The 25,672-nt window shown below is 48.1% G+C and overlaps 1 protein-coding gene across 3 annotated transcripts in view; it reads left to right on the top strand.

Annotated features, from left to right (window-relative positions):
- The window catches only part of MBP (myelin basic protein), a 112,304-nt gene that overhangs the window by 356 nt on the left and 86,276 nt on the right, over window positions 1-25,672 (top strand). For all 3 annotated transcript variants that reach the window (XM_053571089.1, XM_053571088.1, XM_053571086.1), the window contains exon 2: window positions 18,672-18,747. In XM_053571089.1, the coding sequence (XP_053427064.1) occupies window positions 18,697-18,747 (51 nt within the window). In that variant the 5' untranslated portion in view covers window positions 18,672-18,696. The remainder of the gene's footprint in view (window positions 1-18,671; window positions 18,748-25,672) is intronic.

Below are 25,672 nucleotides of genomic sequence, written 5' to 3'. Positions count from 1 at the left end.
GGCGCGCGGGGCTCACCTGGGCAGCGGCGCAGGTGGCCGGGCAGGTGGCAACCCAGTGTCCTTCCAAACATGACATTCTGGTCTCTAGCCCAGCTCCTACCCGCGAGCAGGTGGGCGCGGGTGTAGACGCGAGTAGACATCGGTGGGGATGGAACCTGAGGTTTCCAAGGGTGGTCTCCATACAGGCTTGGCGGCCCTGGGTCACTCAAAGAGCTCCGGGCCGTGGGGGAAGTTGCGAGGTGGGAGGTGACGACGGTCAACAGAGGCCGCTGTCCGCGCCGTGGAAACGGCTGGTGGGAGCCAAGGGGCCGGCGAGGTGGGGGATCCAAGACTTAAAGAGCCCCTGAGTTACACACTTGGGGCCCAGCGGGCGCTGGTGGCCCGCCCCTCCCCCCCCCCAAGGTGAAGCACAGTTTCCCTTTGAGCAACAAGGGCGGCGACAAATGACTAGATCCCGCTTCCGCCTTCCCAGGGCCGGTCTCTGGTTCCTCTGCCGCGCTCGCGCCGCCAGAGCCCACCTGAGCCCACCTGAGGCTGTGTGCCTGCCCCGCCGGCAGCTCCTGGGCATGATCCCCGTCCTGGGCGGGAAGCGCCCATTTCTGCGCCCCTGGCACTTGTGTGACTGCTGTGTGGCTGTCACTCCAGGTCTCTGGGGTGCCCCAGCAGCACGGTGTTCCTTTTGGCATCACTTTGGCCCCCTGCTTCGGAAGGTGGAGCGGGTGTGGGGAAAGCGCCAAGTTTCTCTGAGAACCCTAGTGAGAAGCAGGAGTCCAGTTCCTTGTTTTCTAATTGTAACAATGTGAAAATCAACAGTATGTGTTTGTTTACCTGGGCTGGTGACAGGGGCTGGGGGCTGGGATTGCTGGGAGGATGGCAGACATTGTTCAGGGGAGACCTCAGCCTGTCTGGCCACAGGACCCCTGACTAGAAACAGAGGTTTGCAGAGGAAGGACACTCCAGGGGGCATCCCATCTCAGACTGCTGTACTGGGGACTATCTCCCTAGCCCAGGAAGAAACCTCAGGAACCATCACCCACAAGTCAGGGCTGTCCTAAAGCCCCTTAACCCTGCACAGGAGCTTCCTGCAGGCCACTCCCAGTGATGCTGGTCCCTTACTGAGCAGGGGAGAGAGGCCTTCAGTAAGTCAAGGGCCAGTGACCTGTAAAGACCCACAGCCTAGCAGTGGCTGTTTCTACCCCCTAACAGAGAAAGTGCACAGCCCCGGTTGTTTTTTTTGTTGTTGTTGTAGAGACAGAGTCTCACTTTATGGCCCTCGGTAGAGTGCCATGGCATCACACAGCTCACAGCAACCTCCAACTCCTGGGCTTAAGCTATTCTCTTGCCTCAGCCTCCCGAGTAGCTGGGACTACAGGCACCCACCACAACACCCGGCTATTTTTTTTTTTTTTTTTTGGTTGCAGTTCAGCTGGGGCCGGGTTTGAACCCGCCACCCTCCGTATATGGGGCCAGCACCTTACCGACTGAGCCACAGGCGCCGCCCCGGGTTGTTTTTTCTTAAGGGAAGTAAAGAGAAACCCAAGGGGAAAGAATCCAGATTACTGTGAATGTTGGTAACTCCCAAGGACTTGACTGCTTTGAAATGGCCACTTCTGTTAACTCCGGACTGAACAAAAGCTATTTGGTTCAAATCCACTTTGAAAATCCTTCTGAACAACCACAATTCTGCCGAAAGATGAGGAAAAGATGAGATTTTTGTTTTGGAGCTGGTTGCTCCCCCGTGATTCTGAACACCAGTGTTTCTGGTCCCATCACTGGCAGCTGTGACCGTGTGCATTGGTTATGATGTCTGCTGAAGGCTGAAGAAGAACAGAGACCAATTTCTCTCTTTCCGCCTGGTCTTTAAATATTAATTGAAGGTTACTTCGTTTGACTTTTAGTTTCTTGACTTTTAGTTTCTCCCCAGGTTCTTTAAAAACCTGGCACTTAAGAGTGCAGCTTCCCTGAGCCTATACCAGGCAGCATTAATTGACCTCTTGCAAATTGCCAGCACTCTTCTGAGAGCTATTTGTCACCTCATGGAGTGCTCATAGCTGCCTAGGACGCCCTCATGTGACATCACTGTCCTAATAATAGCCTCGTTTTTTTACTGATGAGGAACAAGGCCCGGAGAGGTTAAGTTAGCCCAAGGGCACACAGTTAGAAAGAGGAGTATTCCACCCTGGGAGTCTGCCTCCAGGTCGGGATCAGTGCCTGGCCTGGCGGTAGTGAACAGGACGCCTGGCAACGGTGCCCTCCACTTCTCTTTCATCTTAAATTCCACCATTAATGAGTGAAATGCATCCGTGGTTATCAGTGGCTAGCGTCTGAGGGAGATGCCCTCAGAATGTGCTTCCTTTTCAGAACGGTGTGACCATAAGGACACTGACATCTTTCTTTTTATCATTCTTTCCTTGTATTTTAGTTGTCAGTAAAGAAGAAAAGACTGTATTCTAATACTCTTTGTGTAAGTCTAAATAAATAGTCATTGGGCGGTCATGGACATGCTTCGGCTGGCCCGGAGGTGGGGGGGCCACTGGAAGAAACCCCAGGGCTGCGCTTCATGGTAGAGCAGACATGGTACAGAGGCTGCTCCCGCCACGCATCAGTGCCAGACAAGCAGCTGGAACTCTCTGCTGAGCAGATTTTAAATCTCTGTAAAAATCTGTAGCGTGCAGGCTTCACTCAGAGAAACAAAACCAGTAGGAGATATAAATCAGGATTTACTGAGGCAAGCCGGACGTCCAGAGAAGGCTCACCAGAAGGGCAGCTGAAGGCTCAGGCAGGTGCTGAAGCTGCTGCCCACGGGTGGCGTCTCCCTCCAGTCATGACTGGTGATAACTAAGGATGCATATTCTGAAGCTTTGAGAAATTTCTAGGACTCCGTAACTGTTAAAATGCCAAAACATAGATCCAAATGTTCTTTCGTTCTGGACTCCATAAGTAACGCTGGGAAGTTCTGAGGCACTGTTATAAAAAACAGGTGGATGTCTGAAGGGTGAGGAGAAACAGGCTCCTGTGAGGTTGGCATCTGGAATGTCTCCAAAGTTCCAAAATTCAGTAAAATGAAACAAACCACCCAGGAGTTATTAACAAATAGGAGCAAGAACCCAGCTAGACTCATAAAATATGAAAGGAACTTGAACCTATTGGTAGTGAGGGGATTAAAAATTAAAGGGCAATAAGATCCTTGGACATAGTCATCATACCGGTAAAATTTTTAAATTGTGACTCTACCAAGTATTGAAGAAGACAGAGAAACGAGGACTCAGATATTGCAAGTAGGAGTGTGAAGGGGAGCAAACCCTCAGAGAATAATCTGGAAGAGCTGAAGATGGGAGCACCCTAGTAAGACTTGACAAGTCACTGCCAGGGCTGTTCTACGGGGAGACACACACGGTGACTCTTGCTGATGCAATCTTGTACAGGGCTGTTTTGAGAGAATGGTGTGTTCACATGCAACTGAAGAGATCTCACATCCTTCATCTGGTCACCCCGGTGATGACTCAACCTTACAAACTGCAGTGTGCCGTCACAGCCAGGAAGTTAGCTTTGACACAATCCATTGACTTCATTCAGATTTCAGATTTCACCAATTTAGATGTACTCATTTTAAAAAGTGCGTTTGTGCATTTGTGTATGTGTCTCCATGTAATTTAACACGTGTAGAATTATGTGACACCCGTGCAATCAAGGTATAGGATGGTCTCCGTGCAAGGTACCTCATGCTCTGGTTTAGGACCCCAGCCACCTTCCTCTGTTCCTTCACCCTAAACCCTGGCAGCCACTTCTCTGTTCCCCATTGTCTGTTATTCCATCACTTCAAGAATGCTCTAGAAATGGAACCAAACAATATGTAACTTTTTGAGATTAACATTTTGTTCTCCATAATAAGTGCCCAGCAGTGTCACAGTGGAGTGATATGGTAGCCAGGTGTCCACTTACCCCATCATACCTTGGTCACCATGCCACATCCACACCCCGCCTGTGTCCGTGCCCCCCATCCTCACCATCCCCTTATCCACAGCGCCCTGTTGTCCACTTACCCATGTTAACACCCCACTTGCAGGAATCTGCAGGATAGGGGTTGAGCATGTGGAGGTGACCAAAAACAATGCTTTTGCTGGTTTATTTGCATTAACTCACCTTCATTAAGAGTGAAGGGATTAACAGTCAGCTCACCAGTTTCCCAAGAAACAAAAAGGAAAATGAACTCTTATGCACAGTAAGTGCATAACAAAATAACATATTCAGTTTTATACTAGAGACTGATAAACAAAATATATAAAAAGGCACTTAAAAAGGGAAGAAATGGCAACAGCCAACAGGCAGGGGTGAGGGGAGGCAGAGGCGAGGGGAGGCTGGAGGAAGGGGATTTCCTCAGCGCCTGGGAGGTAACTCCCCATCTGAGCGCCCCCTGCTCCAGGACCCTGTTCGTGGGAGTTAGTCTGTTTCTCTCTTTCAGAATCAAATCCTGGACCTGTCAGCGTATGTGGCATCACTAGGCAGTGCTGAGAGGAGCTGCAGAGAGCTGCATGCTCTTAGGCCAGAAAAGGGAGTTCTAGCAAGTAATCTAAGTTCTAACTCAAGAAAGTAAAAAAAGAAGAGTTAAATATGCCCAAAGAAAGTGGAATGAAGAAAACAAAAAAAGAGCAGAAATCAACGGAATTGGAAATAGGAAAACAGTAGAGAAAATCAATGGAACAAGAAGTTGATTCTTTGGGAAAGATGGAATCAAGTGGCAGGCAGCTTGTTAGAGGACAGTCGCAGACACGGACATGTCCAGCCTCACAAGTGCTTTCTTTGAGAAGGGACGGACCTGGCAGGTGACAGGGCCTGTACCCTAGAGTTCCGTGGAGTTTCCCTGTCATTTCCGGAAGTCAGTTTCTGGGGCCTCTTGGTTACTTTTCTTCAAGATGTGACGCTTCTTCTTGGTGTGATTATGTAAAACTCAAAAGCAGTTGAAATAACCACTCAGGAAGCTTTAGTCAACGAACCAGCTTGAGTAGCAGGTCAGTTTTGTTTATGTTGTAATTAGGCTTGGATTTGGGTTTTCTCTCGCAGTTTTAAATCTGTCTGGAAACTCGTGACTGGAGTCGACTTTCCTTTTGAAAGTGGAGTTAGCTTGATCTCAAGTTTACCACGTATTTGAGACTTGATTTTGTCAGTGGTCTTCGTCCACTCCTGGCCGCTTTGAACTGTCATGGGCTGTGCCGCTCGCATGCGGCATCCTCTCTGCTTTGGCTGACAGGCCTCACGGGCCAGTGAGGGCCGTTGTGTGCCAGACACTCTGAGGACACAGTGTGAAATGACTGGCCTGGGGCTCACCACTGACCCAGGGGTGACTCACGGGAGGCAGAGCTCAAGTGTGCTCAGCTTTGATTTTCTCAGACAGGGTGATAAGCCTGAAGTCACTTGCTAAGGAAGTGTCAGTCCAGGGTTGTGTGTTCATCTGGGCGTCTCAAGTCATGCTGAATTCCTGATGGCCTTGTCCACTGTGGGACAGCAGCACTGGACGGGTCCCACTGTCCTCCCTGTTGCTGATTCTAGGCTGACTGCCCACCTACACAGAGGACGGGCAACACCCCTCTCAGATGGACTGTTTCTCACAGGGAATCTGAGCAGAAGCTCTCAAGCTTGAGAGGTCAAAACATGCAGAAAATAAAATAGAACCTCCCTGTGTCAGTCTGAACTCCTCACAGAGATAGGACTGGCAGGGTGGGTAGATACCCAGCTCCCAGGCAAAGCACCTGCCGTGGCTCTCCTGTCTTCTCACCGTGGGGAGGGACAAGCCGGCGCTGGTTTTCTTGTCAAGTGGCCTGCAGCCACCTGCACACATTTCACTGGGAATTCTTAAGAAATGCAGAGTCCTGGGCGGCACCTGTGGCTCAGTCGGTAAGGTGCCGGCCCCATATACTGAGGCTGGCAGGTTCAAACCCAGCCCCGGCCAAACTGCAACCAAAAAGTAGCCGGGCGTTGTGGCGGGCGCCTGTAGTCCCAGCTACTCGGGAGGCTGAGGCAAGAGAATCGCTTAAGCCCAGGAGTTGGAGGTTGCTGTGAGCTGTGTGATGCCACGGCACTCTACCGAGGGCCATAAAGTGAGACTCTGTCTCTACAAAAAAAAAAAAAGAAAGAAATGCAGAGTCCTAGGCCTCACCTCCAGCATATCACACGGCAGTCTTGGGGACTAAGCTCAGGAAACTGTATTTTAATGAGCTCCTGGTAAATTCAGGACCTCTGCTCTGAGTGAAGGAATGAATCAGGGGTGAGTGGCCCTTGTACCTGGTCTACGCAGCTTGTTGGAACTGCACAGATGCTCCCAAGTATGTGCTTCAATACAATCAGGAAATTCCTTAGTTTTCACTGATAGATATGTTTTAGAATGACCCATCAATTCAAATAAGAGTTCTATGTTCACTTTTTATTGGTATCATTTACTTTTGATCCCTGCTTCCCAGTCAGTCTCGTCTCATTTTCTGCCTATGAGCATAGCCGTGCCTGACGAGGAGCGTCCATACACACTGGGTTCTTCATCTGGTTTCTTGTATGGTGGAAACGTAACCTTTTGCTGAGCAAGCTAGCAAAGCAAAACTTATAAAGCCATGATGTGGGCTCCAACCTGCAGCAAGCACATGACTGAGAGGCTCCATCACCATCTACTCTGTGTTCCGGGCGTAGCCGGAGAAAACAGACGGCGTTCCTGCCCTCCAAGTGCTTATAGTTGTATTAGGGAACTTAGAATCCACTAATAAATTTTCCAAGGCAAACTATTTTCTCAGTGCCCTGGAATGTGTTCAGACAAAGTGCCACAGACTCTCTGAAGAAGAAGATTGCACCCAGGAGAGGAAAATACCCAGTAAAGTTTGTTCTGTTAGGTGCCCAGTTCGCTTCCTGCCCGGTCTCCACTCCTCCAGCTTCCCATCTGTCTCCCAGGTCACCTGTCTGGATCCTCTCAGGACTCTCGCTGGAATTCCCAGCTCTTTAGCCGGAGACCGCTGCTTTCTGGGGTTGCTTGCTCCCCTGGTTTTTGCTGTCACCCGTCCTATGCAGCCTTCAAACAAGATGGCGCTCCTGCAGTTCTGTTCACAGGGGCTTAAATGTTCCATATTCTTCATTCTGAAAAACTGTCCAAATATGATGTATTCGCTCTAATACACAGCATAGTACATAGTCGTAATGTTTGCTGCATAAACAAATAGGTGCGCTCTGCTGATTCGAATTGCTACCACCAAATTAATGCAGACAGGAGCCTGGATTTTATAAAAGTCATTTGTCTAAATCTCTCCACCAATCAGCAGCCAGCTGAAGAATTGGGGTATGACTTATTCAGCTTAAATTCATTCAACTTAAAAGAGTGCATGAATTAAATTGATAATTTAATGAAATAAGCAAAAGTGATTCTCACAGATTTTAGGAGTTGGGTCTCCCTGTGTGAGCAGGATGGAGGGATATGTTTTAGTTATTTTTATTATGGTACTTTCTGGTGTCTGAATATGTAATAATCTTTGGATAGCCCGAGGCCAAGATTTATGAAGTGCCCACTTCAGTTATCTTCCTGGAAATATGACCAGGATAAATTATATTTCAGAAGCAGCAAAATGCACACACAGCTGCAATGCATGGCTTCCTGCTACTGCTGGAAGGTGCCGGGTTTTAAAAGGGCGATGATGAGTCTTCTACTCCAACGTTATTTGTCCTGTCAAGACTTATTTGTGAAGAGAGAAGATTTAAGGCAGATACTAAAAGCTAACCATGTTCGTTTCAGAATAGGGATTGAAAATGGTTATGTGAGGGAGGAGAACATGGAAGTGTGTAACCCGGAGCAACCTCCTGGAGCTGAGTGCTCCGGTGCATGTGGACCACCCGGCGTGAGGCCTCGTTAGGTAACAGTCCTAGTACTAAATAAATCATTGAGTAGATTGTGGAGAGATTAACAGCACCAAAATAAAGTGTCATATGAATTTAAAAGTAAATTTTAATGTGAGGGTAGATTGAAATCTGGATGAAATTTTGTACCATTTCAAAACAAAAACAAAACAGCTGCATTCGCTTATGAGGACAGACATCGCAGGCGGCAGCATTTTTGTGTAGGTTAATGTGATGCAGTCATCTCAGAGCCCTAAATCTCAAAGGTAACTTCACTGGTTAGTATAACACATTAGAAAAGGAATTTGGAAACTTTGCACTGGGTCCCACCTGCGGAGAAGCACTCCCGGCCTCCTCCAGGGAGCCGGGCTTAGTTACCATGATGCTTTCAAAGGGCAGTGGCTCCGCAGGGTGGTAATTCTGGGCTTCCAAATCCCAGCATTTTCCCCATCCTCTTTTCCCTCTTTCCTCTTTTGATTAATCTTTCTAGTCATCCTCTGTGAAGTGTTCCACACGCTGATTTCGTGACTAATTGTGTGCATTCCAGAACAAAGGATGGCGACACAGAGAAAGCCAAATGTAAAAATGGACAGAGAGGGCTGGAGGCAGGGGAGTGTTCATTCCTCAAAGGGGGTGATGCTCAGACCATGCCAGTGCCCACCGGGCCTCCAGAAAGAAAGAGAGAAGCCCAAGGGCAGCCCACCCTCGGTTTGGATGTTGATCTTTTTAGGCTCAAAGATACCATTTAGAAATTAAACAACATGCAGAAAACACTTAAAACGTTCAAGTTGAAAATGCAAGCTTATTGGCGGTCACGTCCACGATGTAGACCATGTACTCTGGGTGTTTGTTCTTGAATTACTCATTTAAATGCCATTTTTTAATAACAGAGTTTAAAAGATACTGTAATCATGCATTCCTATAATGCTTTGCTATATAATGTTACTCCATGAGAGCCTCCTTGGTGAAGGAAGTGAGGTATGAAGGCTTCGCTGAAGTTGTTAATATATTTTGAGTCTTCAGAGCAGACATTCAAAGGAATAAGATGAAGGAGAAAGTGAACTTCTCAGCTTTTGATGGAGCTCTTTTTGAATAAGTCCAATACTTAATGGGTAGAGAAACCAAAGGCTAAATTGTCAGCATGGTTCTTGGCAGCTGGGAGCCCAGCCCACGCGGTGTGAGCCTGCCTGGCCTTGCCTGGGACTGCTGTCTGGGCTTGGGGTACACAGTGTCTCTAATCCTATGAATTTCAATGCCTGTAAAACATGGAGCATAATAATTGCACCTGTCTTGATAAAGGTAGAAGGATTTCAAAGTCATATTTCTGAACTCTCTGGCCAGCACCTAGCACAGAGCCTGTACCCTTGTGGGGACACGGCACGGATTACAGTAGGCTCTGAGCCAGGGTGGGGTCCATGGCCAGACATGGCATTCTTTGCCTAGAATCAAAGTATTTTAGATCAACAACTCCAGATGTCATTTGTCCTCTGTGGTTTCAATAGCTTTATTCTAGTCAAGATTCAGACAATGACTCTTTGGGGCCACATGTAAATTTATGGGGCCCGGCACATTTATTCCCTGGGCACAGACTGCCGGAGTGCTGTGTCTGAGCTGAGGAAGGCAGGCCCTGTTCTGGCGCGGAGTTAACACCCACAAGGAAGACAAGCATTGTTCTGTCCTGTCATCGCCGGCTCTGGCTGTGAGCAATACCAAAAGTGTCTGTGGCCCTCTAATTACCAACGCAAGTGCCGTGGGTCATGTTGGACACAAAAGCCTGTGGTAATGGCAAAGGCGTGACTCCCTGCCAGGGCCTGGGAGGGGAAGTCATGGAAGGTAGATGTGTGGGCCGGCCACATAGGAGCAGCCCAGGCCGGGCATGGTGTCCCTCTGACTTGATGGCCTCACCCCCAGGGACCTGTAAAATATTAACCAGTGGTTTCCACAGCTCCTCCAGGAAGTAGTATTTACTGCCCAGCTGCAGATAAGGGGGAAAAATCTGCGAAATCCTCGGAGCCAGCCAGGGAGAGCAGGAGCCAGGAGGCCCTGGCCCTGACCAGCTGCTACCAGGCTTTGTGGTTGACACTTCCTCTCTGAAGCCCAGGGCCTGCCTGTGCCCCATCGTGGCCTCTGGGCTGGGTGGCTGGTGCAGAACTTGCTTATTATGATGGAGATTCACAAAAGCCAACCGGACCGGGTGCACGTCCCTTGTGACAGGACCCACGTGGCTGCAGAGCAAGCAGAGGTCCCTGGCCCATGGACGGGGTCACCACGGGGCCTCAGAGCACCCTCCCCACACCATCCCAGGGCCAGTTCTGACGTGGCAGAGGTGTCAGGACTTTGGAGCCAGGGCCTCTTCCTGCTTCTGTCTCCACAAGGAGAATGTCCTCTCTCACGTGTCACAGACTTGTGGGTACATAACAGTAAAAATAAATTAGAAACTTCAAAAGTCACTGTAACTTAAATGAAAACAAATTACTGTTTGAGCTGCCTCTTTTTTCTTTGAGAAAATGCTTCACTGTAGTTTAGACAGTGGCACAGGAAGCCAGACCGCGGAGCTGGCGAGCCGCTGCTCTATCCTGCTAACAGCTTTATCCAGCTGGTCCCGCAGGCCTTGAAGTCAAGGGACCACAGTCAGATTTCCAATAAACTCCACTTTTCTGCAATTCCCTAATTTTCTTTTAAAATTATTTTTGACACATTTAAGGCAGTGTTCTTCAAGGATGTTGATCCAGTTAGATCTGATAAATGCAAAAAACACGGGACAGTGTTAACTTATAGGTGACACTGCCTGACACCCCAGAGGAGAGCTCCCCCCCTGAAGCCTCTAGAAGGTGGTTTCCCCCAGGCTCACCCTACTGGTCGAGTCCAGGCTGTGCGCAGAGGTAGATAAAAACAAACTAGTGATTACAGCCCTGGCCCCACATAGCATTGTCTACAAAATTGGTAAATCTTTGGTTCACGAGTCTTAGTTGGTTGATCCCTGATCTGTATGAAGAAGGGAAATTTATTTCTTAGAATTTGGGTTACATAAAAATAAAGTGATATAAGATATTAAGCATGATGAAATCTAAGTACAAACTTTGAGCCTATTTTTTTAACTTAATTTTTATTAAATCATAGCTGTATACATTTATGGGGTATAATATGATGATTTGATATACAGGGTAGAATGCTTAACTCAAACTAATTAACGTAACCAGCACCTCACTTACTTATTTTTGTGGTAAGACATTTATAATATACTCTTAGTTGTTTTGAAATACACCCTTGCATTGTGCACATTAGGTGCGATCCTGCCAAATACCCTCCCCCCACTCGCCCTCCCTCCTCCCCTCCCTTCTTCCTCCTCTCCCCTCATTCTTTCTGGGCTATCTTTATGTTTTATCATTCCTATGAATGCGTGTATATATATTGGTTTCATAATAGTATTGAGTGCATAGTATTGGATACTTTTTTTTTCCAATTAACCCATGAATGGAAAAACAAATTGTGGTATATGTATGCCATGGAATACTATGCAGCCATAAAAAAGAGGGAGACTTGACATCTTTTATGTTTACCTGGATGGAGCTGGAACTTTAAACCTATTGAAAGTCCAAGCTGCTGTGTTGGGCACACGCATCGTTTGTACACTCACATAACTAACACACAACCAGCAGTACCACATAGACTTTAAAAAATAAGTTCAAAATTTTGATCCAGATTTAAATTTCAGAGAGATTATATAGTAACTTTCTGGAATTAAAATGCAGGATAATTGCGCCATAAACTTTGGATACCCCTTAATAGATATATACATGGGTGTTTGGAAGGGAAAACATTTAAATAATAGCTGTAAACGCTAAACTCATATTCTCAAGTGAATTTAAAGTATGATTAAATATCATTAGATATGTCTTTAGAAATCAGTACTGTTGTCCGTGTTATTTCTGAGTTTGAATAGCAAGGTATTTGGGTGTCAGGCAATATCACCCCTAATGTCACCCTACTTAGAAGTGGAAAGACAAGTCCTCCTCGTGTCCTTGGTATGGTCCGTCCATCTGTTCATGCACCTGCGTGATTTTTATCCTGCACTTGGGGTCTGCGATCTCACTTGCCTTCCCGCAGTTCGCAGACTGGTGAGACACACATTTGATAGATGGGTCCTCAGAGGACCTGGCTGCCACTGGTCCCCTGAAGGAAGAATGAGAGCCCAAGAGCACACAGGTGATAGATTTCATTCAGATTAGAGTGCTAGAAAAGGTCGCTGAGGAAAATTAATATTTAAGACAAAATAAGACATCTTTAAAACATAGAATTTTAGGAACAAGTCCAAGTATGGTAGCTCATGCCTATAATCCCAACACTTTGGGAGGCCAAGGTGGGAGAAGCAGTTAAAGCCAGGAGTTCAAGGCCAACCTGGGCAACATAGTGAAATTTGGCAAAATATAAGAAATTAGCTGGGCATGAACCAAGCTACCCAGGAGGCTGAGGCAGGAGGATAGCTTGAGCCCAGGAGTAGGAGGTTACAGTAAACTATGATTATGCCACTGTTTACTACAGCTTGGGCAACAGAGAAGGATCCTGTCTCTTAAAAAAAAATAAAGATAGATGTACAATTTTAGAAATGGCAACAGAAACTTTGTGTATGTATACATATATATAACTAATCCTGATCCACTGTGCAAGTAGAACAAAGAACTTGGGCAAAGTGAAATATTTGTTTTGCAGACAAAGGGGATAGAATTATTCTCATGCCCAAGCAGATGAGTCCTAAATCTGTTTTGCTTCTCTCTCCAAGCCAGGCTGCAGGCTGGCTGGGGCATCTCTACACAAAGAGTCCAGAGTGTGTTCTCTCTACACTGTTATTAGTCACTCACCTCCCGGTTCGTCTATAAGTAGGGGAGGTGTCCAGGCCTGGGCTCCTCAGACTGGAAGCACCTGCAGGACCTGTGAATGTGCATTTCTACAGAGCTCCTGTGGGTGCTGCTGGCCGGGCCCAGGACCCCGTGGGGCAGCCTCTGCACAGCTCTGAGCTGTGTTAATGAACAATTTGGGAATGAATGTGTAATAGCTTAGACGTACTGTAGTAGCTTTCCCACATGCCACATGTTCATCAGGTAAATAGCACCCACCTAGCCCTGTTTATGACCAAAGCATATACCTGGGGGCACACTCACTGCTAGTTTCAGCCTTTTAACTTTACTTTCTCAACTGGGAAATGAAAATAAAGCTCGCAGGTGAGTCCCGTAATTACATATCTTAAAAGGTTTGTGAGAATGTGAAGAATAAAACAAATTATTATAAAATCAATCCTGTTACTCTATGGACACGTTTATTTTAGGGCTGCTTACTTGAACATGGGCCCAAGGGGGGAGAAAAAATGATGTTGTACAATCAACAGCTTGTTATAAAAGCAAAGCCAGAAGAGTCATAAGTCTATAGAAGTAAAACAATTGTGATCTGTGTCCCACAACACAGGCAGAAACGCACCACCAGACTAACTTTTTCCCTAATAAGCCCAAACATGAAATGAGGTGCAGGTGCCCTGTGATAAACGTGGACTGCAATGTGTCTCGTCGCCCAGCAGCTACATACAGTGAAACGCTGGACCCCGCAGGTGTTGGCTCCCTGCACTGTGGAAGGTCTGGGGAGGGGAGTGGGTTGACCAGCTCTCTGAAATGCCTTGCGTCCAGCTCTTCTTTGCCTCACGCTAAGTTTATTCAAACCAAGTATTTCCCAATAACCCCCTTGCCTGTAAAATTGCTCTTGAAGTTATTTTAAAAACAGCCAGTTCAGCATGTTAATATTTGAAGGCTTCTCTGAAGTCGGGGAACGGCTGTCTCTGCAGGTCCTACTTACTCTCTTTTCTCAACTCCCCCAACCCAGGACTCTCAGTGGCATCTCAGATGAGCGGAAGCTTCTCTACTTCCTGAGCTTTGGTGTCTGTGGTGAGGCGGGAGCTTGGTTCACGGGCGGTTACAGATGTAACTTCTGGGCTTCTCAGACAGCTGGGGTCTTTACCCCTGGGTCTTTCCTCCACTTCGTCAGTCAGTTTAGGAGTAGAAAGCATGCAGAGGTCTCTGAAATGTGAGAAGGCAGATGGCCAGATCGGGTTCCTGCCGCTCCTCACCCTGCCCCAGGAACACTGAACCTGGGGGAGGGATTGGGAGGGTGGAAACCAGCGGATGTCTGCAGAACGCCAGCCCTACCCCCGACCAGCCCCACGGCTCTGCTCATGTGTGTTTCATCCTCACCAGGGTGCGGGGAGGGAGCTTTGACGACCTCCACTTTATAAGCTCAGAGAAGCAGAATCTGGCCGAAGGTCACCCAGCTGGAGCCTAGGTCTCCTCTGCCCGATTTTCACTGTAAAAAGTCAGATGTCCCCATGGCACGTAATTGGTTGAAATGCCTGGGAGCAGGCGTTTGCTCCTTCCTGCCCCAGGCGTTTCAGATTCACGTTTGCCCACTGGTAGGCTCGTGAGCATCATGTGTGCTGACTCTTCAAACACAGACGAAGTTCATGGTGAGCAGGATGTCACACTCACCAAGGTGACATTGAGAAGTCTAAGCTGCTGTAGGCGCACGTTATTAACAATGAATCCCAGTAAGGACTGGTCTGCTTCCCAGTAAACCTGGATTGCTAGTTTTGACAGCGTGGCCTTCATCTCTAGGTAACACAAAGTGTCGGTGACCTGGTAAACATTATGAAATGTTCAATAATCCCACTGGCTGTTAATCTGATCAGACTGAATTCCAGTCTAGACAGGCGCACCCGCCCGGTGGGATCTGGACGTCCGCCCTTCTCACCGCCCGAGCTCTCTGTCCCTGCCCCATCTTTTTGCAAAAAGCTTCCTCAGTTACACAAAAGATGCCTCAGAGCCAGCCTGGCTTTCCCAGGCATTCCACACACTTGCCAAGTTCTTCTCTTGGTCTCTCCATTTGATTAATTGAAAAAATGAGGTAAAATAAAGATGTCTCCACGTGCAGCACTGGGGCTGCAGATGGCTCTGGTCTGCTCACTGCAGAGACCAGCTGCTGGGCTGAGCTCCATGCCGAGATCTCCACCCTGCTGTGACTCAGCTGTCTCTACAAGGCAAACTGGGGCAGGGTGTCAGAATTTACGAGGCAGAGCACCAGTCACTGGAGAGCCCAGGCCTGAGGACGAGCGGTCACTCTGCTCTGCAGGCCCAGACACCGTTGCTCAGACAGCACCGCCGTGACCTCAGAAGGACACGGTGCAACCAGCTGTCATTTTGTTCCTTTTGCCTTGCTTTTATAACCAGTACCTAAATTGAAGGCTAGAAATAAGTTTTCTTTATACTAATCTGAGTGGTCAGTCAAATGGAAATAAGTAGGTTTATCTAACTAGTAAAATCTAACAGGTTTTTTCCAAAAGTCTGATCTGAACTTGAGTTATTTTAATTGATTCTGTGTCCAGTAATCTGAGTTTTCTAAATAGTGATTTAAATAAATCAACCCAGTATAGCCTAGTTTTGCTGTGATGGGTGATAAATGTTTGATCAGAACACAACCAGCTTGAGTGAAATGTTGCCTCCCTCCGAGGACAGTCTTGGGATTAGACTTCAGCTGTGCATAGGGGCTGTTTATCGAAAATAGTTCTCCTTTGACAACACACAACTCTCAAAATATTTACAAACTATTCTGATTTGGGAAGAACCCTTATAGATTTGTTTTCTGGAATGAGAGACACTGCATTTGCATTCGCCTAGTGCCAGACAGGGAGGAGGAAGGGGAGTGCAGGTAGGGGGCACGGGGGGGGGGGCTCCGGACGGGGGGTGAGGGGACAGCGGCAGAGAAGACAGTGGTAACCAGAGGTTGCCCTGCCCAGATGGGCAACACCAGCACAGATCCAACTTGTCAACTTTAACTAAAGAAGTTACCTAATCTTGCCTACATTTAATTTTGAATAGACCAACAGATGTTTGATGCCTTGTTATTCTGTAAATTATAGATACATTGCAAGTTCTTAATACTGAGTTAAAATAACACTGCATAGAATTAAAAAGAGATTACACTTGGGAAGGACAGCCCAGTGTGCCCAGCAGGGGGAGGGACACCTCACAAGGATCTCGCTCATTCACGTAGACCGCCAAGGGGATAAAAGTATCTATTTCCCCATTTTGTCTAATAAAGTCCTTTATTCAATAAATGCCCCCAAAGTCCATTTTCCAATGAGAGGATTACCCCATAAAATTTGTTCTGGTTGTCTCATTTAAATACATTGGCGAGGCAGATGGTAGAATCACGCTGAATGCTGAAATTCTGTGCAAAGTCAGCCTTGCGTCTTTAAAATCCTTCACATCCACCTGTTGCCTTTTCACTCTGGTGCCATAGAACATGAAGGATTCACCTGACTGTCTGATGTTGGCTGTGCTGTGATCACCACAAGGACCCTGTCTCTCGTTCCCCAGGGCACCGTCACTGGGCCCTTAACTCTGAGTTGCTGGCAGGGATAGTCCTATGTGAACCTCTCCCCGTGAGGTCCTCCCTGGAAATGTTTCTGTTTGTGTGGCCAGGGTGATGGGGGGACTCGGAGGTCTCTGCTCCCAGAGCGAGCCCAGTGCTGTGGAGAGGGCTTCTCTTCCTAACAGGCCTTTGACTGGCCCTGGGGTGACCAGGCCCTGTGCAGGAGTGTCCTAACCCTCCCTTCATCACTCACCTCCATAGCTCTGCATAATAGGAGATGGAAAAATTCAGCTGTGAGGCAGCTCGCTCTTTCCTACAGAGTGACTTTGGGATAACTGGCCTTGTGTTCAGACAAGTGTAATGCTTGCCTTTTAGACATTCCCCTTCCTGTGTTTAGAAAATGATTCATTCTGTCGTCTTTCAAGGAAAGTTGCCTGGGTTCGTGGAGAGACTGGGGGCTCACATCTTCTTTAGAAATGCATCATGTAATTGTCCTTAAAGACTCAGGCCACTGGTGACGGGGTCTGAGGTGACAGGACAAGTGACCCTCAGGTGACCTGATGAATGCCCGTGGTTGGCACAGGTCCAGGAACCAATGGATGAGCCTTTCTGTAGAATGGGTCTGGCCTAGGGTCTTTACTTCTGTGCAGACTTGGGGGGAAATAAATTTGCTGTTAAGGTTTGAATTAGAAAAAAAGAAGGAGGAAGAACATGCTTTTTCTGATCCTACTTTATCTTCCCTGAAAATTCTGCAGATTTTTTGGATACTTGGCAGATAAGACGTCCTTAGTCTGCTCTTTCTATTTCTTCACTCTTTACAGCACTGAATGCAGAGGACAACTTGCTGCCTTTTATTTTTAGAAGAGGGGTGAGCACTTTCCCGATGTCTCAGCCCAAATTATCATATCACACCTGAGTTACAGGATATAACACACAGGCTGTGAGTCTGCACCTGTGTCTGTGTTGTGAGTCTGTGCTGTGTGTCTGTGAGTCTGTGCTGTGTGTCTATGCTGTGAGTCTGTGTTGTGTGTCTGTGTTATGAGTCTGTGTTGTGAGTCTGTGCTGTGAGTCTGTGCTGTGTGTCTGTGCTGTGAGTCTGTGTTGTGTCTGTGTTGTGCGTCTGTGTTGTGTGTCTGTGTTGTGAGTCTGTGCTGTGAGTCTGTGTTGTGTCTCTGTGTTGTGTGTCTGTGCTGTGAGTCTGTGCTGTGTGTCTGTGCTGTGAGTCTGTGTTGTGTCTGTGTTGTGCGTCTGTGTTGTGTGTCTGTGTTGTGAGTCTGTGCTGTGAGTCTGTGTTGTGTCTCTGTGTTGTGTGTCTGTGCTGTGTGTCTGTGTTGTGTACCTGTGCTGTGAGTCTGTGCTGTGAGTCTGTGCTGTGTGTCTGTGTTGTGAGTCTGTGCTGTGTGTCTGTGCTGTGTGTCTGTGCTGTGTGTCTGTGTTGTGATCTGTGCTGTGTGTCTGTGCTGTGTGTCTGTGTTGTGTGTCTGTGTTGTGTGTCTGTGTTGTGAGTCTGTGTTGAGTCTGTGCTGTGTGTCTGTGTTGTGTGTCTGTGCTGTGAGTCTGTGTTGTGTGTCTGGGCTGTGAGTCTGTGCTGTGAGTCTGTGTTGTGTGTCTGTGTTGAGTCTGTGCTGTGTGTCTGTGTTGTGTGTCTGTGTTGTGTGTCTGTGCTGTGAGTCTGTGTTGTGTGTCTGTGTTGTGAGTCTGTGTTGTGTGTCTGTGCTGTGAGTCTGTGTTCTGAGTCTGTGTTGTGAGTCTGTGTTGTGTGTCTGTGCTGTGAGTCTGTGCTGTGTGTCTGTGCTGTGTGTCTGTGCTGTGAGTCTGTGTTGTGAGTCTGTGTTGTGAGTCTGTGTTGTGTGTGCTGTGAGTCTGTGCTGTGAGTCTGTGTTGTGTGTCTGTGCTGTGAGTCTGTGTTGTGAGTCTGTGCTGTGAGTCTGTGCTGTGTGTCTGTGTTGTGAGTCTGTGTTGTGAGTCTGTGCTGTGAGTCTGTGCTGTGAGTCTGTGCTGTGTGTCTGTGTTGTGAGTCTGTGTTGTGAGTCTGTGCTGTGAGTCTGTGTTGCATGTCTGTGCTGTGAGTCTGTGTTGTGTGTCTGTGCACAAATGTTTGAGATTTTTTGAAATGGATTGGCATTTTTTATACAGGAGGAAATAAGATGAAATGTGTGTGTTACTGAACAGAATTTGGGTATTAGGGCTGTTCTATTTTCTAGCTCATGGGGTCAAGACCAGCATCTGCTAAAAGATGGCTTGGCTCTGTCTCTCGAGTTTTCAGGGCTCTGCTTTTCTCTTCTCAGATTAGGAATTATATACTATCTCTCCCAGGATTGTCATTCTGACTGGAAAATAACCTGGAAAACTTGAATTACTGGCTTTGAGGTCACACCTCCTTTCTCCTTTTCTTTTAGCCTCTGAAGAGCTTCTTGGTTCAGGATGGGAAATCACGTGGGGAAACGCGAGCCGCACCCGGAGAAGGCCAGCACGGTAAGGGGGGAACTGAAACTGAAAACCATGGCGAGTCCTTGGCCTTACACACAAACCCCCGGACACGTCGTAGGCTGGAGGAGTCGGCTGCGGCCACACTCTTCTCTGACAGCTGGGTGGAAGCTGAGCTCCTGTTATTAAGATTAATTCTTAGTAATAATTTACTCAGGAAGATTGCATGTCCCTGGGTAGGTTGTGACCTTGAAGGAAGGGAGGACAGAAGAGAGACAGAGAAGGAAAAAGACAGAAACAAGAAAGGAAAAGATGAGGAATCTGCTCCTCACCCATCTGACGTGAGCTTCCTAGAAGCTTCGGGAGATTCTCAGAGAAGAGACTGTAAACTCCTCTGCTCTCACGAAAAAATACTTCCGTTTTATCAATGGTTTCTAGATTTTAAATAAGGGTATTCCCAAAGTGGACTCTGTTCACTCTTCCCCGAGATTTGGTAAAAGGACAGGAGACCTTAGAGCTGTTTCCTCAGGCCCCTCCTGATTCAATGACCGCCCACTCTCCAGGCCCCTCACCTGTCCCCCTCCATCCCAGGGCTGTGCCCAGCCCTGACTGCACCTTGCGTCTCCCAGAGAGCTCCCAAACCTACCAGACCCTTCACCCACCTCTGAGGTTTAGAACCAGGCGCCTCCAGGGCAGGGAACCCTGCACTTGAGCTGCCAGGACGTTCTTCTAAGACACTGGCTTGTCACCTGTTATCCTCCTCTGATGGAGACTTCCAGGCCGTGCTCAGCACACAGATGACAGCCACACTCTTCTGTGACTGGTCTTAGCCGCAGCACCTTCCTCCACAGCCCTCTCCTAACATTCCTAGGCAGAATGTTTGGAAAATGCGGATAAGCAAACAGGAAAACTACAAATTATAAACCATCCAGACCTGTGTAGCTAGTCAGAAGCCACCTGCTCTGTAGTCCTAGCACAGAGCTCTCCATTATTTGGCTTTTTTATGGGCAGCAGCTGCCCATCTCTGACTCTGATGCTCTGCTCAGCCTTGCACACCCCTCTAAGCAGAGGTTCTGGCCCTTTTGTCACTAACATGTCAGGGGAGATGATGCCCACAGGCACCACAAGTGACTCGGCCTCCTCCTCTTACTCTGTGGGGACAAAAGCCTGACATTTGTGCACAAAACTTCAGCTCTACCTTGATTTGGGTGGGGGGGAAACTTCAATTTTCGATGTCTTTGATACTTTAAATTGACATAAAATTATGCTACAAGTTAAAATGACAGAGCAAGCTCAGGACTTTGAGACCAGCCTGAGCAAGAACAAGACCCCATCTCAACTTAATGATAGAAAGGTCAGCTGGGCATCGTGGTGGGCACCTGTAGTTCCAGCTACCGGGTAGGCTGAGGCAGGAAGATTGCTTGCACCTGGGAGTTTGAGGTTACAGTGAGCTATGATGACACCACTATACTCCAGCCCGGGTGACAGAGGAAGACTGTCTCACAAACAAAAAATAACAACAACAACAAAAAAAAAAATGGCAAAGCACCAGAAGGTCAGGATGTTGAGGGCGGAATCCCCTGCTACACACACAGGTGCTTTTAAAATCTCAGCTGAATTTACTGTAGCCTTGAGACCACCTTGCTGTGGTCCATAGTCATGTTTTATTTAATAATAACAAACTTGGTAGTCATCTGCCCTCTGATTTGTACCTGGACTCAATTTCTGGATCAGCCAAACAGGTAATTTTCCCTGATTTGCTTTCAAATCATCCATGTAAATCTAATGAGTGGTTCCATAGTGTTATTGTTTGTATCTTATCTTAATTATTAAGTTATGAAAATTGTTATCTACAGTATTATCTAGTTTCTTGCCTAATGATTTAGAAGGATAAATTTTATAAATACATAAATGAATTTAGTAAATATTGGACGGGGGATGACTCATTTTATTCAGTCAATGCTTAAACCATATTACTGATAATTCAGTTGTTATAATTAGCATTAACATTGAACTGTAAATTTATTGTTACTATAAAGAATGTAGTTTAGACGCAATGTCTGCACTGGGAGATACAGTTTCAGCTTAAAGCAAAATCAAAAAAGCAGCTCTTCTGGGAGATCCCCATGCTGATAACACCACGTGGTATAGTTTGTCTCGGGATGACTGAGGGTGCAGCTCCGGCTTCCAACACCCGCTCTGTGCTGCTCAGTTTCTTTCCTGTTGTTGGACCTTGTAAAGCCCCAAAATGTGTTTTCCCTTTAGTTCTGCCGGGGTACGATTTTGAGCATGAGCCTATCCATACGCTTTCATTTTCTAAAATCTAATTTTTAAAGTTCTGATCATTTAAAATCATAAAATATTGGGACTTTAAAACTATGGTTTCTATAGGTAGTCTTTACTACTAAGAACTTTAAAAAAAAAAAAAAAAAGAAGAAGAAGAAGAAAAATAGCTTGATCGAAAACTTTTGATGCCACTCAAAGCCAGGTGCTATGAGGCTGCAATGGCCAGGGTGAGCGGGTAAACTTGCAGCACAAAAGGTAAATGTTGTAAGAGCTCCCATCCTGTTGGGAAACGATCAGAAATACTTCTGAATATTTCTGACTGTAATACGGGACGACATTTCATTGCAAGAGTGCAAGGGGAAGTCTTATCAGTTCAGAGTGCTGCTTGATCTGGGAGTGGGGAGGGCAGCTCACGCCAGGCTGGAGGTACAGGGCCTCCCTGCCAGCCTCCCTCCTGCAGCCTTCACAGACCCTGCGGGCAGGGATCTGCTGTTGATCTCGTGGGTTAGTTCATCCTCTGACTCCTCTCCGTGGGGTCCGGAGAGGACTTCCCTCTCTCATCTTTCGCTCTCCAGGCCCTTGCACATTGCTGGCACATAGCTGACTCCCAACTGTTTGAAATGAAGATTATATCCATTTGCTAACTCCCTTCTCAATGAAAACTCAGTTTCCTGGGCATGCTATGCACTCTGCAGGCTGCTAGGGTGGTAGGTGAGGCTTTCAGTCTGGTTGGCAAGTTTTTACCACCGTGACGCAAAACCTTCACATTCTTCGATGCCACCAAATTCCTCTGGTTTCTCTCTCATCTTAAATGAGACATGTCAGGATGTAAAAGGAAGAACAGCTAATCAAAGGGGTAACCTTGGGATTTCTCTGACTGCAGAATAGACAAAGGACAGGTTTGCTGAGGCTGCATTGTCACCACCCCAGGCAGGTGCACGTCCCAGGTACTGCCATGGTCAGAGCCAGCATCCTGCTGTCCAGCCCCAGAGCAGAGTGTGGGGCGCCCAAGTGTGGGAAGACCCTCACAGCCAAGGGCCCGAGCCCCTCCCAGCACACGCCTGTCCATGAGTAATGACTTCCTTCGGGTGGAAGCAGTTTCGTTGACTCACTGTCATTCTCAGAAATGAAGAAACCCCTGTTTTGCTTTTGATTCCCTTTTTTTATTTTTAGTCACGGTGAAGTTTGGTTCCCTCTCTTATACTTTGCACGCTTTTTATCAGTCTGCCCATTTGTATTTGGTTTCCACTTTTACTGCAGTGATTTGACAGCACCTGAGATGGAAAGGGCCCTGGCTGCCGGAAGAGGGGAGACCAGTGCCTCCAGACCCCTCATAGCAGCCCACGTCCAGCCAGTGGTCCTTTGTGATCAGGACACACATGATGTCACCTGTGGTCAGCATCAGTGGAAGGGTCGGGCTAGTTTCCCAGGGGGTTGGGCGCAAGTCAGAAAACATCCCGCACTCTGCTGTGCTGGGCTGGGACTTCACCCCCGCCCCACCTGCCAGGTCTGCTCTGGATTTCTGGGTGATGCTGTGGCTACACCAGCAGCAACCCAATGGCCGAGGATGCCATGGGCTTCTTTTGTGTGGTGCATGGTGCCCAGTGGCCAGGGTCACCGTGGGTTTCCTTTGCGTGGTCCCAGTGGCTGGGGACACCGTGGGTTTCCTCTGTGTGGTGCGTTGTATCAACATCCTAAAGCAGCTTCAGCACCAACGCATGCCTTCTGACAACTCAGAGGCTCCAAGTCTGTCCGGGTGCATCGGGGCTGGTTTCCTCGGCTGGCACCTGCTCCCTCTGTCCCACGTGGATGTCTGTGTCTGCGTCTCTGCTTCCTGTAAGGACCTCAGTTGTGTGGGTCTGGCTCCTGCCACCCATGACCTCATGTTAATTTCCTTACTTCTTTGTACTAAGTCACATTCTGAGGTCCTAGGGATGAGACTTCCATGTGGGAATTTGGGGGGCACAAAGGTCCGTTTGTAGCATAGTTGCTGCTGGGTGAACCTGCGTATGGGGGTGAAGCAGCTACATGGGCGAGAGCCGGAGACACCTCCGCCTGGGGCCTGCTGTCTGCCACCTGTGTCTGACACTCGTGCTTGCTGTGGAGAGGAGGACAACAGCCACGTTATCACCTGCCCTCAGTTCTCCTCCCCATCCTTGTGAGACCACAGCTTGTTTCTCTTCCATGAGCTCAGAGGAGGAACTCCCTCCGCAAAGCATCCTTCCCGCCACCCCACTGCAGACCCCACAGCCCGAGACCCCACATGGTGGCTCTCACAGTTCTGCTCTTCCTTTCCGCATTGATAGGACCCAGAAAGTGGCCATCATCCTCCTCCTGGGGACTAAAGCCCTAAGCTGGGGGTTGGGCCTGCCCATGGCCAGGGAGCAAATGGCTGGAAAGGCTGGAGGATGTGGCCAGGTCAGCACCTCGAGGCTGGGTCGTCCAGCACAATCTAATGCTTCTAGTAGCCACAAGAAAAAGGAAAAGGAGACAGATGAAATTAATGTTAATACCACATGTTTTCTTTAACTTAATAAATCCAAAGTATCATGTCAGCATAGAATCCATAAAAAAATATCGATGAAATGGTTTGCAACTCCTCATAGTGTATCTTTGTGCTCTGGGATTTATTTCGGGGTCACACATGGTCTGGACAGTGGGACCGGGTGGCACATCCTCAAAGCCAGGGGCCCCGTGGCCTTGCCAGGCAGGACATCCCAGAGCCCTTCGTGGAGCTGCTCCCCCCGTTCACGCCCCCGTGTGTGTACCGTGACCATTGTCTGGTATGTCAGAGTTTCTAAAGAAGCCAGGAAAAGGACTGTGATTCAGCCGAACTGTTTATCAAGAGGCGCATACGGGTCCCGGGCTTCACACCCTCCCCTTGGACAGAACAAGTTGGCTCTGACGAGGAGGAGGAGGAAGAGGAGGAGGAAGGTGACACTGGCCCATGCGGCCGGTTTGAAGCACTGGGGACAAGGAGAGGGCACATAACACAGGAGGGACCTGCCCAGGGCCAGTGAGTGTGATGACCACCACAGCACGTCCAGCCCACTGCCCGCACCGCGCTGCTCTGGTAGCTCCCCCCATGCCTTGATGGCAGTGGACAGACCAGACCTAAGACTTGGCCACCAGATCTGGACCAGGCTCTGCAGCTGACCCCACACACGTGTCATGGCCCTTATCAGGTGTCGGGCCCTGAATTCTCTCTGACAAGAGACATGCTGTTTTGAATTGTGTTCTTTCAAAGTCCAGGTATAAATTAGCTTGTTAGGACTGAAAGAAATCTAAGTGTTGGGTCATGCCCCGCGCCCACTTGCGCCCTGCACGCACAGTGGGAAGCTTCCCTTCTGCTCTGCTGGCCGCCATCCGGACTGGCAGACGAAAGGTCTGGCTTCACCATCAGCAGGGCAGGTGACTGTGGGCGAGTCACGTCACCTCTCTGTGTACAGTCACCTCATCTGTGCAGTGGAGGTGACACTGTCATGGGTCATAAGTGAGTCCCCATGTGTGTGTCCCATAAGCAACCGTGCACAAAGCAGGTCACACGTGTTGTTTGCTGACACTATTATGATACTGAGTCTCTTCTATTGGTTATTATTTTTAAAGCAAAGTAAGCGCCAATACCTGTCCTCAAAATAGCTCACAATCTAACGGAGGGACCAACAAAATTATGGTGTGGAAGGGTCACGGTGCAGAGTGGTTCCCGGGGTACAGGATGCAGAGGGGCTACAGAGGGAACGGCCTGAGAGGGAAGAGACCCCGAGTGTCCTCCCCTGGGATGGAGACAAGCATGGACAAATGTTTAAATACTTACAAAAAGAAAAAAGAACGTATTAGTCAGTTTGGCATTTCATATTGAACCGAGTTCTCTTGTAAGCTGCGCCTTTGCAGGTGGGGGCGGCAGGCTGCCAGCCCTGGAGAATCGGCCCCCATGTTTGATAATCATCACAACCTAGCTCTTTCTTGGTGAGACTCTCCAGATATTATTAAAATGATATTCTGAGAAATGAGGCATTTGGTTTGCCAACATACACAAAGGCATGGAAGCCATTCAGCTGTTCCCATCAACATGTAAATAGAATCTTTCGCTTTGACAGGAAAAATATGTTTCTGCTAAAACTACTGACACCCCAGCTGTGAAGCTTCACGGACTTGTCTGCACAATGAGTTCCATTCTCGTGGAGATTTTGTTATAGCATCACTAGTCCTGCAGCATCTGGTGCTAAGTGTAGGATGTTGTTAGGTCACTTACTGGTTCTAGCCATTCTCTTCTTGTCTTGCCAACCTCATAAATGAGAAACAGGTTTTCCAAACTCCCACTAGTCCCCCACTGCTCCAGACAGCCCCTCTCCTGTCCATGCTGAGGTGACATCTGGTGGGGACGTGAGCTCTGTCTGTCCCTCTTCACAGACGCATCCTTAGCCCACATGTGTTGGCGAATCAGGGCTCTGATGTAGCAGCAACGTTTGCTGAAGATACATCCCAGCTTCCCAGTGTCCCCCTGCCTGGACGCAGGCCACGTGTGCAGAGGGCAGGGAGACTCCTCAGACCCCATGGCCAACACTGCCCTCTCCCAGTCATGTCCGTCCAGTCACCCAGACTCGGCCTGCGTCCTGTGGCTCGGCTCTCACGCCTCTGAACGGAGAGAATGTCCCTTAGCAATTTGGCTGCAGCATGTTGGCAATTG

Source organism: Nycticebus coucang, chromosome 19 (assembly GCF_027406575.1).
Source record: "Nycticebus coucang isolate mNycCou1 chromosome 19, mNycCou1.pri, whole genome shotgun sequence".
NCBI classification, from domain to species: domain Eukaryota; kingdom Metazoa; phylum Chordata; class Mammalia; order Primates; family Lorisidae; genus Nycticebus; species Nycticebus coucang.
The sequence above is the reverse complement of the archived record's forward strand: the minus strand, read 5'-3'. Positions and strand labels throughout refer to the sequence as shown.